At 39.4% G+C, this 19,494-nt stretch overlaps 1 protein-coding gene across 6 annotated transcripts in view; it reads right to left on the bottom strand.

The window, feature by feature from the left end:
• Positions 1–19,494, bottom strand: part of LOC125228499 (phosphatidylinositol 4-phosphate 3-kinase C2 domain-containing subunit alpha) — a 72,074-nt gene that overhangs the window by 38,027 nt on the left and 14,553 nt on the right. For all 6 annotated transcript variants that reach the window (XR_007177296.1, XR_007177295.1, XR_007177297.1 and 3 more), the window contains 10 exons: positions 18,096–18,184; positions 16,396–16,633; positions 13,859–14,034; positions 13,477–13,690; positions 12,446–12,650; positions 6,741–6,935; positions 5,999–6,117; positions 5,408–5,577; positions 579–745; positions 102–235 (listed from right to left, as the gene is read on the bottom strand). Coding sequence is in view for 3 of the 6 variants with exons in the window: in XM_048133084.1 (XP_047989041.1) it covers positions 102–235; positions 579–745; positions 5,408–5,577; positions 5,999–6,117; positions 6,741–6,935; positions 12,446–12,650; positions 13,477–13,690; positions 13,859–14,034; positions 16,396–16,633; positions 18,096–18,184 (1,707 nt within the window). In the remaining 3 variants the exon portion in view is untranslated. The remainder of the gene's footprint in view (positions 1–101; positions 236–578; positions 746–5,407; positions 5,578–5,998; positions 6,118–6,740; positions 6,936–12,445; positions 12,651–13,476; positions 13,691–13,858; positions 14,035–16,395; positions 16,634–18,095; positions 18,185–19,494) is intronic.

Genomic DNA, 19,494 nt, shown 5'->3' with positions numbered 1-19,494 from the left:
AAAAAACTGCAAACGCGAAATAAACAGCTTTAGAACTAAATGTAAATTACAAAAACAAAGGGTTCAACAGTCAAAACTTTTAATTTGGCAAAATAACGTACCTGCTAGAGGACTAGTCAGATAGGTCTCATGTCGTAAAGCTTGAGTCAGCTGTGGTAGCACGCGGCACAGATCATCGTCGGACATAGCGTTGATGAGACTCGTGGCCGTTTCTCGCACTTCCGAGTCAGGGAAACTGCGAAAGAGAACAGTAGCGTTTAGATAAGCCCAAAGACCGTTTAAATGAGACTATGATCAGCTGTGAAGCCTCAAGGCAAAAACTATTAGAAATTTTATAAATGTTATAAATTAATGTTAAAATTTACGGGGAAAATGTATTTCACTTCTCTTTAATTTGTAACCAATTCTTGGTAACTAGTAGTACTAAAGGGCATCGAGCATAATAGATCTCCCTATAGACAATATGTTACTTTTGAAGCGAAGACCCTTCTCCGATGAGGTCACATTTGAGGTCAAATGTCGCGTGTAAAAATTTTAGTCGCTTCGTCCATATAATTCTAGACGTTAATGTGACTTACCAGGGCAGCAGAAGGTGCATGGCGTTGAGAGGAGAGGGCTTTTCCCACCGCCTTAGCAGATTCACTAGTTGTGCTCGATGCTCGCCGTACCAGTTCGTAGCGGCTAGAAGTACTAAAGGCAGTGCTCCGGGAAGCTGGACAAGGTACTGGCGTTTCTCCCACATCACCTGTTAAAGAAATTTAAAAGTTGTAAAATTGTGGAAAAGTTTATCACCAATTATCCTTGCGTTAGGCACTGGTCTCACCAAAAGCCGAATAAGCGATAAAAGAAACGCGATGATAGCGCGAGCAAGTTATAGTTCGTCACTGCAAATCGCTCGCTCTCTCTTTTATTTACACAAGAACGACTATCTTTCGTTCGTTTCAATCGCTGATAGCTTGTCACTGCCTCGCTTTTGGTGGTTGTTGTTGTTGTTGTATGTCCTAAGGCACCCCATAGGTGCATAGGGCCTCCACAAGATCCTTCCACGCCTTTCTATCTTGAGCCACCGCCTTGGCCTCGTTCCAGCTCAGTCCATATTCCCTCAGCTCGTTCTCAACGCTCCGCCTCCAGGTGTGTACGGGGCGTTTGCTTTTGGTGGGATCCCACCAAATATACACCGTTAGATGGCAGCACCGTCTCTCTCGCTATATCGTAATCCTGCAAAGGATTCATATAGGAGGTACAAGCACAAATTGCTCGCCCTTAGAGTTGGACAAAGGCGCCTAGCCTTCAGAGATAACATACACTAGAGAAATTTCGACGGGTACCTCGGCGGTCGAGGTGGTGTAGCGGGTTCGGTTCCCGGCTTCGCCAACAGTGGGTATGATCGCTTTTTCTTTAGTGTATGGTATCATAATTCATAATTTATTTATTGCATCCATGGTTACATCTAGGTGTTACATATTTATATTGGTTTCACATGGACCCTGACAGGGTACAGCAAGTCTTAAATTTAAATTATGCTAGGTATTGAATCGATTATAATATTACAATATTGAATTTAACAAGGTAATTATGTAAAAGTATATAATAGGAAACAATGAAATAGGACATAAAGGTAGGTATGTCAAAAAAGAATTAAAATTATGAATGTCACTTGAAGTTGCTACGTATACCAAAATAGATAATATGTCACAGAATATTCAATTAAGAGGGTAAGAAAATAAAAATAAGATTAAAATTATATTAATTAAATTGGCGTGTGTAAATTTGAACTAAAACTAATAGCATTCATTATCATCATTCTTTTCATCCAAAAAATCATTAAGTTTATAGTAGCACTTACTTAGTAATAAATTCTTCAATTCGTTATTAAATTGTTTGTGTGATGTCTGAGTTTTAATATCGTCACTAAGTTTATTATATATTTTGATAGCCATCATTTTTGGGCTTGTTTTGTGTATGTGTAGTTCTGAACGTTCTGGTGGCGCCAGGTTATGTTTGTGCCTACTCTCGTACCGTCGAGGACGGTCGGCTATTTTTGGAAAAAGACTTGGATATTTTCTAACGAACTTACAAATTTCGAAAATGTACATTGAAGTTACTGTCATAATTTTATACTTGATAAAATAGGTTCTGCAACTGTCCGGTACCGTAATATTTGCCAGTATTCGTATGCAAGTTTTTTGTAATATAAATATTTCTTCAATATCAGTACTGCAGCCTTACCACGATCTTTTTAAAAACGATTCAAACGCAGAGCAGTTCAGTTTAGGTGCCTAAACTGAGCGTCTCAATTTGCTACCATGACCTCCAATGTTCAGAGTCGAAACTGAACCGCGTACAAGTGAATGAAAGACCGATATTGTCTCTGGTTCGCAACTGAATCGTTTTGAGAAGAAAAGGATGACGCTATAGGAATCGTATAAATCTATCTCGTTTTCCCCTTGTGACGTTTGATCGTTCGAAAACCAGGAACGATTACTAATTTTTAATTTTATTTCATTCTTAAAACTGGAAAAAGAAACATTTAAATGTAAAATTCACAATAATTACAATGATTTTGTGTAAAATATCGTGTCTTTTTGAACAAAACTATAAATAAATGATAAAAATATATATATAATGACATTAATGACAGTTCGTTAAAGCTTATGTTTAGAACATCGCGCCCTTGACTATAAGGAATAATAAAGTTTTTATTTATGTATTTGAAGTGCTGTGCTCGGTCGGCTATAGAACTCGCAGTGTTTGGATGATATTTTAACAAATACGTAAGTCATTAGTATTTATAGGTAGCTCACTCGTGTCTAAATTTAATGTATATCGCTAAGTTATGCTAGACCTAGTTGATTCCTTAGCCATCCTAGTTCTAGGCATAGTTTGTCGCAAGTGTTAACATGACTCCTTGCATATTGACTACAAAAGGATCAGACTTTTTCTCGCTCTTTTTGATTTGCGTTTTTGCGAAAGTTGCGAGATCATAGGGCACTCTGAAAATGTAAAAACGTGTATTTAGTTGGAATAGTTGGTCCGTAAATATTCCTAAACAAAATCATAAAACTTTATATTTTATTATCGAATCGGTAAGGACCGAAAAACCAAAATAATAAATTAATCAGGTGATGAAACTAGCTTTAGTTATATTTTCCATCTCCTACTCCTTATAAAAAACACAAAACTATTTAGTATCGCTAGTGTTACAACAAAGCGATTCAGAATAATGCGGTAAGTGAGTAACTTTTTATGAATCGCTAAATTTGACATTCCTGCTATTCAGTTTAGGCTCAAGTGGCATGTCATGGTACGAAATACACTTGAGATGAGTGAATGAAACGGCTGGGACGCTTATCGCTCGCTCGGTCGAAATTTGATCGCAATAACAATGTCGTGGTAGGAAATAGCGACGCAGTTCAGTTTAGGTCCTAAACTGAATCGCGTTAAGAGATCATGGTAAGGCCCCTGTTTCCCCAAAGTATTATCCCGTAATAAAAGGCGTATGCGTAGTAGGCCTTAAGGGCGCAATCGAAGTTTGTCGATCTTTTTAATTCTCTTAGCGCGTATATAAATTTTGAAAGTTTGCTGGCTAGTTTTTGGATATGTGCTTTCCAATTTAGGTGTGTATCAATATCCAGACCAAGGAGGGTAAATGTATCTACACATTCTATTGCATTATCTTTAAAGGAATAATTTATGTCTAGTGCGTTTTTTTGATATGGCCTAAATTGTATAAGTTTTGTTTTTGAAAAATTTATCTCCAAGTTATGGTCAGTTAACCAGTCTGTCAGTTTTGTCAGTATGTCATTTATGTCATTTTTTAGATTTAGGTCGTTTTGACAGGACGTCATGATCGAAATATCGTCCGCGAAAAGTATACACATGTCATTGAGATTTCTAGGGAGATTATTTATATATATTAACCTTTCGTATGCGTCTGTCAAAAAATTGTCATTAATATATTAGTCATAATAACTACATGTTAAAGTTGAAACAATATGGAGCAGATCTGCTCCTAAGCATACGAGAGGTTAAAAATAACAAACATCCTATACACGATCCTTGAGGAATGGAGTGTTTGACAGATTGCGCTTCCGATTTAATGTTATTGATCATGCCAGTTTGGTAGTCGTGGTGCTGTATCTCGACATATTGTTTACGGTTCTCGAGGTACGAGATAAACCATTTATGAGCAGCACCTCTTATACCTATTTCCTGTAACTTGTCTAAGAGAATTTTGTACTGTACTCGATCGTAGGCTTTAGACATATCTAGCAAAATACCTACCGCGTATTTCCTTTCGTTTATAATATTTAGCGCTTCTTGTATGTATTTATAAGTGGCCAGTACAGTTGAACGGTTTCTTCGAAAACCGTTCTGACTTTCATTAAAAATTGAATATTTTTCGCAAAATGAGTTCAGGCGTTTGCACATAGCTTGTTCGAATATCTTTGATGAAGTCGGTAGTAAAGCAATAGGTCTATAATTGTTGGGATCTGACTTAGTGCCTTTTTTATGAATGGGCTTAATAATAGCAGTCTTTAATTGGTCGGGGAATATTCCTTCGGAGAACGACTGATTTACAAGTAAATAATACGGTAAGGTCAATTCATGATGGAAAAGTATCTATTTCAGTTAATGATGGAAAAGTTTATGATACAGTCAATTATGCAACAAGGGGTCGGTGTGTAAGATACATTTTACAAATGCGGTGTTTCTATGCCCGACAGCTAGTTTCGTTGACTCAAGAGATGAAACAATGATTAACACGTTTCACGATACGACTAGGAATCTAGATCTATGATCTGGCAAAAATTATGTTTGGCCACTGATAGGTATAGGTCATACACTGTTTATTTTCCTTTAGTACCGTTTCGTAACTAAAAATTGGTAACCAGCTTCGAAACGGGAAAAAAATCCCAATTCGTAACTGGTTGCAAAATGAGACTAAATCATTACCGATTCGTAGCCATGGTTGGTAACCAGCTTACAAACGGGAAAAAAAAATCTCGTATTGTAACTGGTTACAAAATGGGAATTTTTTGTGTTGAATAGATGATTTATTCGAATAATGCTGACATTGAATAATTTTTTAGTTGTTAGTTGTCTTATAGTTTCGCTCTGTTCATCTGTCCGTATGTACACCGTCCTAGCTTCGATTTGGTAGAAACTCCGAACAGTAACTCGGGCCCAATACGTAACCAGCTAAAACAGGGAATTTTGTATTCCCGTTCTATAGCCAGTTACAAAATTTAGTTACCAAACGGTACCACGCTGGCCCAATACGTAACCGGCTACAAAATGGGAAACAAGATTACCGGTTTGTGGCCGGTTACGAAATTTTGGCTACTAAAGGGTACTAAACCGTTTATTTTTTAATGTACCAAGGTCATAGACAAAATTTACTTACCTCTCTACAATCGGTGGGCATTCTCTGGTACGCGCCTTGTTCTATAAGATGTAGCAGCTGAGATTGTGTGTGACCATCTAAAGAGTCGAACGGCGGCAGTGGGTCTGTTATGGATTTCTCTATTTCGCCCGCCGTCCAACGCACGCCGTGGTGGATGTACGTTGGGATTTCTAGAAGAAAGCAAATAAAAAGTCATACCGTTCATGGATAGCAAAAGTATACTTGAAGTAGATAATGATTGCACATCGGTTTTTCATTTTCATCGAGCGTTGTCTCTTTCTTGCTTATGTGACGTCGATTGTCTCTTTCCATAGACCGATGTGCATTCTTTATTGCCGTTTACTGTATATTTTAAATCAATATTGAAGTTGGATAAGTAGGTATTTTTTTCAGTCAATTTAACACTATTTTCGGATATTAGGTACATCTAAGTCGCTTTTAGTCAAACTTGAAACAAATGAGGACATTTTTATTTTAGTTACCCCCGGGCCTACAACTACTGTAAGAAGTGTCAGTTTTGCTTACTGGGGCCTAGAAACCCCTTAGGACATCCGGCATGCGTCATAAACGAATGTTTCGAGTTATATTTACCAATATTGACAACGGGGAAGGGTTCCGGCGGCTCGTCCATGGGGTGCGGCGCGGGGCCCAGGCGCCGGTCGCAGCACGCCGGCCACAGCGGCAGCACGTACGAACCGGACGCTAGCATGCTGTAACAATGTATTCTTGTTAATACAATCATATTTACATGCAACTTTACACTTCAGAAATTTACTCTACCCTCTTAGGAAATATCTACGTTATTATACTTGAGTCTGATAGCAGTCGCCTTCGTAAAACTAGTGCCTACACCAAATCTTGGGATTAGTTGACAAAGCGGACCCCAGGCTCCCATGAGTCGTGGCAAATGCCGGGATAAAACAAGAGGGACGATGAGACTGATAATAACTTGAGGATTGCGAACCATCTAAGGACCAAACTGTCCGTTACCGATAAACCATTCCTTCCGGGCGCGTCCCACCGAATGCTTAAACCAGCTTAAAACTTCCATATTTCCACTTGCTTCACCAGAAATCTGGCAGGCAAGCATGGTCGCTCGATAAATGATAAAACATCAGGCCGTCCCTATCGCACTTACAAATAGTGCGATAGGAACGGCCAGATGTTTTATCATTTATCGCGCGACCATACTTGCCTGGCTGAGCATTTTTCTGGTACAAAGATGCACTACACAGTAAAACGGTGTACTTTAGTTTTACTATGTAGTTAGTTAGACAAACAAAAATGAAAGAAATGATCTGCCCATCCAGCTGGATTTCCAGCTATAACTTACCCATCGAAATCAAACAGCTGTAAGCTAGCCCAGCCCAACTCGACGAGGTCATACAGCACGTCGTCGTCGTTGTTCTGCTTGTCGTTGTCGTTCTCGTTGTGCGCGTCGTCCGGACGACGGGTGCGCCCGTACAGGGATAGTACAAGGCGGGCCTCGCGCGGCAGCTGGCTTATCGGGACGTCTTCGAGGTTCAACCTGGGGAACAGACATTTTGATTTAAGAATAGTACAAATAATATTGTCTTCGATTACCGCGATAGTTACTAATCGATTAAAACTATGTAAACGAACGCTGTAAAGTGTCCGAAATGTCGGGATGAATTGTAAATTCATTATACGCGATATAATCCGTTTCCATAGTTTTATTTAATAGTCCAAATACTTACAGGGTGGCCCAAAATTACGTTGACAAAGAATAGTAAAATGTTGAAATAAACCTAAATATCGAAGTTACCGAAAATATTTTTTGAGCCTATATTTATTGTATATTTCTACATTCACCATGAATATTTCAACAGCATTCATGTCCATTTCGCAAGATTTGCTATGTAGACCAATTGTAAAACGGCGATTTTTTCAAATTCATACGTTCGATACGTTTCAGCCTACCTACGTAAATTCACCTCACTTAAAACTATAAATTATAGTTTGTAATCAATCTTAAAACCCTAGCCCGTTTATTGATTACAAAAATTAGGATATTTAAAAAGCTAAACGTGCAATAAGTTAGACGAAAGTCATACTAGAGGTGCAGCGGCATATCGTTATTTTTTTTTCTTACATTTGCGTTTGTACTTCAAAGCCAAAGGAGGGCATTTTGAAGGCGATTCGATTTATTTGGTCAAAAATTATTAAGGTTTCACATTTTAATTTTAGTAGGGGGAAATTAGCTAAAATGACGGCATAATTAATGGAAGGTTTTTTTTAATTGAAATATGTACGTTATAGACTGAAGTTATTTTTCATCAACCCTCCCCACTCCTCCCCCCTCTGCGTCACCCCTCTACCCTCCCTTAAAGTGCCGAAAATGCGGTTTTTCTCGATTTCTGACAAAACTGTTGAAGATACAGGAGAAACGCGTAGGAACGAAGTAATCCTTAATAAATTTACTACAAATCATTGATTAACACTTTAGTTCTAGCACTTATAGATTTCGCGTGATCCGTCACGAAAGTTGGTCCTTTGCTGCAATTTTCTTTAATGAATGTTAAGTTTTCGCCCAAAATGCTTACGAAATCGTCGAAATTTGTTTGATATGACTAAAATATTGTAACCCATGACTAAAATAAAATTAAGGGGGAAAAATCACTACCATGGGTGGAATTTCCAATATGTCTTGGAATTCCAGTAACTATTTAAGACGTAATATTTTCACGGTAGTAGTGGCTAGGAGTATCATTGATCCATATAGTATATCGATGACTGGGGATGAGCTTTTGGTAGCTGTTGGTAGAGCCCTGGAGTTTCATCCAGAAGCCGTGAGTTCAAGTTCCACCCATGGTAGTGATTTTTCCCCCTGAAATTCATTTTCAGTTTATAATATTTTAGTAATATCAAACAGATTTCGTAAGCAATTTGGGAGAAAACTTAACATTCACTAAAGAAAATTGCAGCAAAGGACCAACTTTCGCGATGGATCACGCGAAAACTATAAGTGCTAGAACCAAAGTGTCAATGAATGATTTGTAGTAAATTTATTAAGGATTACTTTGTTCCTACACGCTTTTTCTGTATCTGCAACGGTTTTGTCAGAAATCACGAAAAACCGCATTTTCGGCTATTTAAGGGGGGGAAGAGGGGTGACGCAGAGGGGGGAGAGATGGGGAGGGTTGATGAAAAATAACTTCGGCCTATAATGTACATATCCCAATCAAAAAAAATCTTCCATTAATTATGCCAATATTTTCATACATAACTTTCCAGAAGCAACGTACTATTTGTTGGACAATCATTCGTATAAGGACAGAAAAATAATTATACAAACGTTTGTCAACGTATTTTTGGGCCACCCTGTAGAATGGTCAAATCCCCCTCCCTCATTGGAAAATGAATAATTCATTGAGAAAACCTCATTGCTTACACGTACACTTTTACATATTACCCGTTTTAAATAATAATTATTAGATAGAAGACTCTAAACACGGCCAGTGCGACCGTTGAAAAGTTGAAAAAAACCGGCCAAGAGCGTGTCGGGCCACGCTCAGTATAGGGTTCCGTAGTTTTCCGTATTTTTCTCAAAAACTACTGAACCTATTAAGTTCAAAATAATTTTCCTAGAAAGTCTTTATAAAGTTCTACTTTTGTGATTTTTTTCATATTTTTTAAACGTATGGTTCAAAAGTTAGAGGGGGGGGGACGCACTTTTTTTTCCTTTAGGAGCGATTATTTCCGAAAATATTAATATTATCAAAAAACGATTTTAGTAAACCCTTATTCATTTTTAAATACCTATCCAAAAATATATCACACGTTGGGGTTGGAATGAAAAAAATATCAGCCCCCACTTTACATGTAGGGGGGGTACCCTAATAAAACATTTTTTTCCATTTTTTATTTTTGCACTTTGTTGGCGTGATTGATATACATATTGGTACCAAATTTCAGCTTTCTAGTGCTAACGGTTACTGAGATTATCCGCGGACGGACGGACGGACGGACGGACGGACGGACGGACGGACGGACGGACGGACGGACGGACAGACAGACATGGCGAAACTATAAGGGTTCCTAGTTGACTACGGAACCCTAAAAACGGTAAAACAATGTTCACGTTCTACCCGGGAGTGACATTAAATGTCTGTACACTTCCAATTGACAACGTTTCAAAATTTTCAATGTCCCTAAATCGAAAATCATTTCGAGATATACGCTTGTAGATCACATAAATATTTTTTTAATTTTTTTTTCCGTATTTTTAGTATAAAAAATCATAAAAATAGTTTAAAGGGGAAGTGACGTCAAATAGCTGATTTAGAGCTGCCACAAAAAAATCTTCCAGTTGGGATGTCCCTTGAGTTTGACAGTGACACTTATCACAGTTCGTAGCAAATATTAAATTTTTTAAAAAGATTTTGTCGTTTTCTTAGGTGTATGAAACAACACATGTGACGTCACGAAGCTGCGTCTTGACGTTTGTAACTTACGCTCTTTCTGCTCGAAGTAGTAATAAGAAGGGATTTTCACATTAAAATAGCAGTTTTTGGAAAAATAAAAAATACGTGTATCTTTTAGTATTAAGTTCTTTCAAAACAAACAATAAAAAGTAGTACTCAAAAATATGAAATGTTGTCAATTTGGAGAATCTCAGTCTGTCAGTTGGTCAGGCTACCTACGTAGCCAAATGCATAAACGCTTAAGATAATAATATATCTTTATCATAGCTGTCTCTATCGCTTCTCCGTATTGGTTTCGAAGTCCTCCTAAGAGAATAAGAAAGCATCAGATCACATGGTTGTTGACCTCGGCTCCGTCTCGGCAGACGATTACATGTGATCTGAGACATTTACTGACCTAGTTATGTAATCTACTATTTTGAAGAACCCCACACCTAGAGAAAAACTTGACATAGGTCATTCTTGAACCTGGAGCGTCCGAGGGTGGAAATTCCTCATAAATCTTTTATACTACGTCGGTGGCAAACAAGTATACGGCCCGCCTGATGTAAAGCGGTCACCGTAACCTATGGACGCCTGCAACTCAAACAGTGTCACATGCGCGTTGCCACCCCATTAGAAACTTGTACATTCCCTTTCGTAGTTGTTGTAAATCGCACAGTCTTGTAAGGTGAATCATACTTTTTCACTCACCTAGTAAGAAATATCACAAATGATGTGATAAAATCATGCAGAGAAGTGTAGGTTAGTCAGAGCGTCTTCAGCCGTCTTGTCCCTTAGTACACCTAGCTTTGGCAGAATCAAACTGTTAAACTCACCATGTGTCAAAGATGATCCTGTTATAGAAGCCAGCGGAGTCGATCCTGGAAGTGTGCGTGAGCCGCAGCGCCTTGAGCGGCCTCGTGCCGTAGTGCAGTTGCGCGTGGAACACGTAGTCCTCGTGCGCCCGGCTCGGTGGCAACCGGTGCACTGCTTCTATGCAAAACCGTGTCGCTTCTGGCATTTTATGCTACCCTGGTACCTTACACTCATGTCTTGCGTTACTTTACTATCCTCTGGTTGGAAAACTGCGCTGCGCTAAACGAAGTTACCGTTTCTCAACTCCGTCGAACATGTAAATAGTATATACACACCTTAGTACGTAAATAAAAAAGCCTCAGATATGTTTGTTGACCTCGGCTCTGCCTCGGTCGATAATTACATGAGATCTGAGACATTTACTGACCTAACTATATAATTTACTATTTTGAAGAACCCCTCACCATTCTCAGTTGGAGAATCTTGACATAGCTGAGTCTTACAGCCAGAGCGTCCAAGGGTGAATATTCCTCTTAAACAGTACAGTCTTAGATCTTAGGGTAAATCATACTTTTTTACTCACCTAGTTAGTGAGACATATCACAAATATGATCCTGTGATAAAATCTTCAATTAAGTTCAGCCGCATACGCCGTTAGGAGAATCAGGCAACTGACTAATGTTGAGACAGCTCGCCTAGTGTATCATAGTTATTTTCACAGTGTAATGTCATACGGTATTCTGGTTTGGGGCAAAGCAGCTGACATACAGACTATCTTTGTATTACAAAAGAGAGCCATTCGTTCTATTTACAACTTAGGAACACGTGAATCAGTAAGAGAACTCTTCAAAGAAATTAATATCTTAACTGTAGCTTCCCAATACATTTATTTATTTTTATGATAGTATAATTTATGTTGTTAAGAATTTAGACTGTTTCACTAAGAATTCTGATATCCATAATTATAACACTAGAAACAAAAATAAGCTTGCCATAAAGAAGTTTCGTGTCCGTAAAGTACAGAAGTCATTTGTTGGGCAATGCATTCATTTTTATAATAAGTTACCTGACACTGCTTTGAGATTACCCCTCCCAGCTCTTAAGAACTACTTAAAAAAATCATTGATGTTAAAGGCTTATTACAGAGTCGAGGACTATTTGACAGACAAACATGCATGGCCCGAACCAGAAACTACAAAAAACGAATAGCAATTAAAATAATTGTATTATGTATAGAGGACACAGTTCAGATAAGAAAGCACATCAAATATTTTATATTTTATGTTGTGTAGGTAAATTACATATTTAATGATATTGAGATTCATATTATCTTTTTCTTCTATGACAATTTGATATGTTTTCTCTGAAGAAGAACGACGTATTATTAAGCAATAATATAATTTATTGAAATTGATTTCCATAGAGTACCTAGTCTGTTCATATTCTTTGATGAATACTTTTGCATGTTAAATTGTATGTTGTTATTTAATGCATGTTAATTATAAGATGTAATGTTTTGAAAAGAAGTTGCCCGCCGAGTTTCTTGCCGGTCCCATAGTGGATACCCCCCTCCCAACTGAGGGGGGACTGAAATCTTCTCGAGGCTGAGGCGTAGGGTTAGAGCCGACGTAGCTTTATTTGACGTTCATATGCGCATTGTAATATGCCTACTTGAAAAAATAAATATTTCATTTTCATTTCAATCAAGCAGATTCAATCTTAGAAGTCGCAAGAGTGTCAGCGGTCTTGTCCCTTAGTGCACCTAATTTTGACAATATCAAACTTTTCCACTCACCATGTGTCAAAGATGATTCTGTTATAGAAACCGGCAGAGTCGATCCTGGAAGTGTGCGTGAGCCGCAGAGCCTTGAGCGGCCTCGTGCCGTAGTGCAGTTGCGCGTGGAACACGTAGTCCTCGTGCGCCCAGCTCGGTGGCAGCCGGTGCACTGCTTCTATGCAGAATAGCGTCGTCTCTGTCATCTTGTAGGCTGGGGTCGCTTCTGTGGATGATATGAGAAATTTTGATAATTTGTTTTGTACGTCGCACTGAGCTCGACGTTGCGCTGATGCTCCACGATCTCTCGGGCGGTACCGAAACCGTGAAAATGTAATATGGAGTCTCTTACAGTGTTAGAAATAGCAAAATTATATAATGTATCCTAGGCCCGTGAACATCAGCTGCCGCTCTGTTGGTGTGTTTTAAAACATGTCTTAATCGGTAATTAAATAGATAAAAATCTACGCCCTATTATTATGGGATAGTGATACTCACTGTCAGTAGCTCCCTGTGGTGTCAAATGGGAATCAGCTAGTTGGAAGTCCAGCAACCTAGTCCTAGTGTAGAGCCATTCCCACCGGAGTCCGTATTGCCATCTAGAGCACGGTGAGGCGATCTGTTCTTGAGATACACAGCTGCCTATGAGTGACCGAACAGCGTCCCGCACGCGGTTGCACTTGTGCAGGACAGTTTCCCGCGCGGTTACGAATAGGAAGCGTTAAAGTTACAAGTACTAAACCTTATAACGTATCCTAGTTCCGTAAACATCAGCTGCGGCTCTGTTGGTGTGTTATAAAATGTCATAGACGCTAACTAGGTAGAAAATTACGACTTATTATAATGGGAGGGTGATACTCACTATCAGAAGAACCATGTGGTGTCAAGTGGGAATCAGCCAGCTGGAAATCCAGCAGTCTATTTCTAGTGTACAGCGCTATGAGTGAGCGGACGTGAACATCAGCTGCCGCTCTGTTGGTGTGTTATAAAATGTCCTAGACGCTAACTAGATAGAAAATTACGACTTATTATAATGGGAGGGTGATACTCACTATCAGAAGCACCCTGTGGTGTCAAGTGGGAATCAGCCAGCTGGAAATCCAGCAGTCTAGTTCTAGTGTAGAGTGCTATGAGTGAGCGGACGGCGTCTCGCACGCGGTTGCACTGGTGCTGGACGGTTTCCCTCGCGGTCGCGGAGCGGATGGACACGGAGCAATACTGGCCGGTGTCCGCTTGAATCTCGGGGGTTATGAGGTTGTTGGTGCCCTGGGGAATACAATATATCTTTAATACCCAACTTGCACTTTAGTGTAGGTCCTGTGCGTACTATACATATGTCTAGTCTGTCGTCTTTAAGAGTCAATTCATATGTAGAGCGAAAGTATGCTATAAAAAATATTTTTGATACGATTTTTTTAAAGTTTAGATACATACCGATGCCCCCGTAGCTGCTTGCGCGAAAGCATTGAGTGTGTGAGTGACATGAAGGGTTTCTACTCCTCCAGCTAACGCACAGATGGCTTTGACAGCTTGGAAGACAGCTTTGGGCGAGCATGTGCCTTCTGCACCCACTACGCCCACTGCGCGGGATAGCTCGCCTTCTAGGGTTTCTGAAGGAATAATACATTCATTGCACTCAGAATCAATATACACACTATTAAATGAAAAATCTTTTCAATAATGCAGACTGTACCCTTGGAGCTGTAGTCACAGTATAATAAAGAATACTATCGTACAGTATGGCCACTCCCGCTCCCCGCTGAAAGTGCCGCCCACCCCCTCTCACAGTTACCGCCTGTCAAAAACGCGAACAGTCGATCTGTCATATCTCACTCATACCAAAGAGGATCGAGTGTTAAAGAGAGTTACTGTCAAAGTAAAATGTGTAATCACAGTGCATAGACTGCCATCTCTTGACACAGGCTTAAAACTTTTGAACCTCAGTTTTGACAGTTTGGATTTGGACCATATTCTTAGCTTGATATGTGATAAAATGTCAAATATTAATATTAGCGCCACCTAGCTGAGCGTACCCCAAAGGTGTAATGCCATCTAGGCCACCGTACCTTTTTCTGTATGGTACTGAGGTACGTTTTTTACTAAGACTTTATCTGTCTATACGAAGTTATATATGTCTTTGCTCATACTAAGCAGGGTACGCGTTCACCGACACGAGCTTAGACTGTGTGCGCAGGAACGCGCCTCTTTCATATATTTGATCGCCAATGTCCGAGTTGTGCTGCAGTTTTCCTACATCATTTTAGAGATAATAGTGGAAATCTTAATTTGGCTCAAAAGCAATACGTAGTGCGAAACCAAATAAATAATAAGAATAACATAGTTTGGGCCAAGCCCAAAATATCACATTTGGAATATAAGCCGTTGTTTTTGTAACTGGTCCATTTTTTCCATGTTTTACAATGTTTGCATTATGAAATGGAGTGTCCACCGGTTATATATGGTAGGCGTGTTCAGTGGATACATGTAGAACTCAACATCATACTATAATAATGGAAAAAATGGATTAGTTACAATTGCCCCCCCAGTCAAAATTTGCCCCGCTGTACCTTACCCTACACTCATTTGATTAGTTTACGGTTCTAAACTGAAATATGTTATTACACTAAAGAAAATGTGGCCAAGCCCACACCGAAAGACCGGAGAATCATACCCGGGTATCTACGTGCCTAACATCCTTACCACTAGATCACTCCTTTAATAATAATAATAATAGCCCGCAGGGCAGCTTGTGGCGAGCTGTTGGGGAGTGACGACCCCACGGACCCGAGTGTTCCCGAGAGTCGGTCTGGGTCTCCGTCTCCGGTGTGTCTTCGCCGGCCGGAGTGGAACCCCAAGGGGACCCGCAGGACTCTCAACTCTGGCTTGCCTTCATTGGCCGTCCAGAGAGGAACGTCTGAGCTGTCGCTGTCTGTGACGTGTGTCTGTGGGGGTGGAAGTGTTAAAGGGCATAACGCCGCGAGTAACTTCGGAGAAAGCGCAGCACCACCTCTCGACACCCCTGAGCCACTCATGCTGGTGTTGCGCCTGGCCGTCTTTATGATGGCAAATCAGGTGCCCATCTACCGAGTGGCGAGTCACCGCCTGCCTCGATAACTTGTTAACGCAATGTTATGGTAGGTGTCCGGACCTTTGCAATAGCCAATTTTCATAACTCATCAAAACTTCAACCCATAGACCTGATCTATTCTTTCCATTTTATTGACAATAGTTTCCAATGCCTGCTGAAACCGGTTCACGGGTATCTATATGTACCCGTGAATGGGTTCCAGCAGGCGTTCTACATGACATCAAATATCTCTAAACGGCCTCTACGTGTTGGATCTATATCCCCACGCACGCCTTATAAATGACCGGGCTCGAAAGACCCGAGAGTTTAAAAACGGAGAAACAAATAATAATAATATTCTTTATTGTGCACCATACAGAAAAAAAAAATACACAAGATGGATCACGCTTAATAACTAGGTAACAACAGGCGGTCTTATCGCTAAGAAGCGATCTCTACCAGACAACCCTTAGGTAGCAGGAAACAATGAATTTAGATCATTAAACGGGTAGTGCCGATATATATAAATTACAATGAATAAAGTATTATATATAATATAGAAAATACGTACATAAAGATATATAATAAAAATACCTGTATAATATATAAATGCTATATACCTACTTAAATACGTACATATACATAAATATATTACATTTAATAAGTAAATAAAGGCAGATTAAGGCAGCGACAAGTAATGAGATTTTAAAAGAGATTTAAAAACGGGGAGGGATTTAGCAAGTCTGATGTCTAATGGCAAAGCATTCCACAACAGAACAGCACGAAAGGTGAAAGAGTTCACGTAAAATTTGGAGGAAGAAGTTGGCGGAGCAAGGAGATGTTTTTCGGCACACCGAATGGAAGAAAGATAGTTGAAACCTTGAAGTCCTTTAATTCAACTTACCTAGTAAAATAGACAAATTATCAAAAGACAGCAACGGTGCCGCCCCCTGCACAGGAATCAAGTCATCCAGCGACAGATGCGCGTCTCTAGCGTCATCTCTCTCTGTCCTTGCTAACGCGCGGTCCTTTCCTTCGTGTAGACACAGTCGGACGTCCTTCTCTAATCTAACGCACTCGCGAATATAGTCGTACTCGCTTAGCGAGCTGCCCGGCGTTAGGTATTCTTTGGCACCCCATACCTGTAATAAAATAAAACACATTTATTTAATGCAACAATACTGTAAGTATAAAAAAAATAGATACATAAAAAATGAAATAGAAAAGATTGGGACCTTAAAATAAGACATAAATAAAAAAAATATTTATAAATAGAAATCATAATACGGGTTCGAATCCCGGTAAGGGCATTTATTTGTGTGATGAGCACAGATATTTGTTCCTGAGTCATGGATGTTTTCTATGTATATAAGTATTTATATATTATATATATCTTTGTCTGAGTACCCACAACACAAGCCTTCTTGAGCTTACCGTGGGCCTCAGTCAATCTGTGTAAGAATGTCCTATAATATTTATTTTATGTTTTATAATAGATTCTTCCTTGTTTATTTTGCTTGTGCTTTTATTATAAACTATGTAAGGTATGCAGTAAAGACTGCATTGTATTTTTCCTACATTCTGCTAATTGTTTATACAAACTGAATGACCTAACCACAAAATTTAAATTTTGAAAAAACCCCCGACCGCGACATAGTGGACCGATTTTCATGAAACATGGCTAAGAACACTCCTGACTCAGCTTTCAAACAAAAAAACTAAATCAAAATCGGTTCATCCGTTCGGGAGCTATGATGCCACAGACAGACACACACACAGACAGACAGGCAGACACGTCAAACTTATAACACCTCGTTGTTTTTGCATTGGGGGTTAAAAATAAAAAAGAAAAGATTTGGACCTTAAAATAAGACAAAAAAACTGTTTTCATAGCTTTTGTCCTTTTTTCATTTGGTACATAATTTCTCGCCCCGGTCGCTCATCTTTATCCATACTAATATAATAAATGGGAAAGTGTGTGTGTGTTTGTTTGTCCGTCTTTCACGGCAAAACGGAGCGACGAATTGACGTGATTTTTTAAGTGGAGATAGTTGAAGGGATGGAGAGTCACATAGGCTACTTTTTGTCTCTTCCTGACTCCCCACTTCCATAAAATGGAGGGTGGAAGTTTGTATAGAGTATTCCGCAATTTTCGAATTTAACGCGAGCAAAGCCGCGGGCAACAGCTAGTTATTTATAAATAGAAATCATAATAGATTCTTTCTTGTTTACTTTGCTTGGGCTTTTATTATAAACTATGTAAGGTATGCAGTAAAGACTGTATTGTATTTCCTACGTTCTGCTCATTGTTTATACAACTAAAAAATAATTGAAATTACGGAACTATGGGAACAAATCAAAATATTTTAACAAATGTTTTGATTTGTATTTATAAGCAGTGAAACTAATATATTTAAATTAAAAATTGAAATAAGATGCCATATATTAAAGAAAAAATGACGGACACCACCAGTGGCGAAGGCTGGATTCGAACCGGCGTCTTTAGCAAACCGGGCTAACGCCATGAACCCCTAGGCCACCCCGTCACAGCGGCCAAGTGGTTCATGGCGATTTATAATTCAATTAAATTATGAAATAACTTACTCTTAACATATATTCAGACATATCATCTCTCGTATCTTCGTCCAGTGAACAAACTACGGTCAATATCACATGTTCCACGGTTGACTCCACTGAAACAAAAAATAAACAACATTACATTTAATACGAATGTCCTTTTCAGTTCTCGGGACCATGGGGTCCCGGACTTTTGGGAGGCGTGCGTGGGGCCGAAGCCAACAGCGCAGAGGCCCTTTAAGACAGTTTAATTTAAAAAGTAATGTGAGACTAACCGGCGATTATCCCTGTCTGCACTATAGTAATGCACCCAAGGACAAGCCCCGGTTAATGTAGAACTATTGTAAGAAAATGGTACAAAAAGAAACCGGGCTATTAGGTTGAGTTGCTGGTGGATTGGTAACCGGTACTATCGAAAATACTATGGCACCTGCCTTGCTCATATGTTATAAAACATGACAAAATAGGCAGGCGGTGACTCGCCAACTCACTATATGGGTCCCCGAAAACGGCCGCTCGCACGGAGCGACAAGGGGACAACATTTATACGAATGTTATTATTACGTATTAGGAGCCTGCTGTGTCCCACTGCTGGGCAAAGACCTCCCCTCTCTTTTTCCCTTCGTCTCTGTTAAGTGTGGTTAAGTGCTAAGTCTGGCCAACCACTCAAAAATAAGTCGAGGTTATCCCGCAATCGCCCATGTGGTCTGCCGGATCCCTGTAGGCCTAGCACATGATGGCCGCGGGAGTATGTCGCCGCGAGATAGATCACACGTCTTTGTCTAATTGTATTAATGACATAAGGACAGGTAGTCTATCTCGCGGCGACATACTCCCGCGGCCATCATGTGCTAGGCCTGCTGGTTTGACTAGTGGGGCTCCCACTTCATGGTTATCTTAATACGAATGTAGTCATTTTAAACTGCAATATTACTTTATAAGTAACTAATTGTCGTTTCGTTACATGTTGTTGTTTTCGTTTTGTTAACATGAGTTTCCAACCCTCTTCCATATATGGCGACCCTGCCTAGTAGCGAATTAACTTTTATGCTTTATTATAAAAGTACTTCGGTGAAAAACAAGTATACGGCCCGCCGTGTGGTAAGCAACAGTATCGACAAAGGTTCCTGAGCAGTTATAAAGTTATGATAAAAGTATAGGAAGAGTATTTAATTTAGTTTTTATGACGCTTCAAGAGGGAATACTACGACAATATTCTGTCGCCATTGTAGCACTTTAATATACAGCAATCATGCAGTAAACCATAGAGTATATACATACTTACATACTATATACCTTGAAACGGTTCTTTGATAGTTTTCTCTGTGATTGATGGATCATCATCATTTGAGCAAAGTTTTACCTAATATCTAATAAGAAGGTGGAAATATTTGCTGTGTTTATCTTGAAAAGGTCTATCGACCCA

This window comes from Leguminivora glycinivorella, chromosome 8, assembly GCF_023078275.1.
Source record: "Leguminivora glycinivorella isolate SPB_JAAS2020 chromosome 8, LegGlyc_1.1, whole genome shotgun sequence".
Classification (NCBI taxonomy): Eukaryota; Metazoa; Arthropoda; class Insecta; order Lepidoptera; family Tortricidae; genus Leguminivora; species Leguminivora glycinivorella.
Note: the sequence above shows the minus strand (reverse complement) of the source record. Positions and strands in the feature narration are given on the sequence as shown.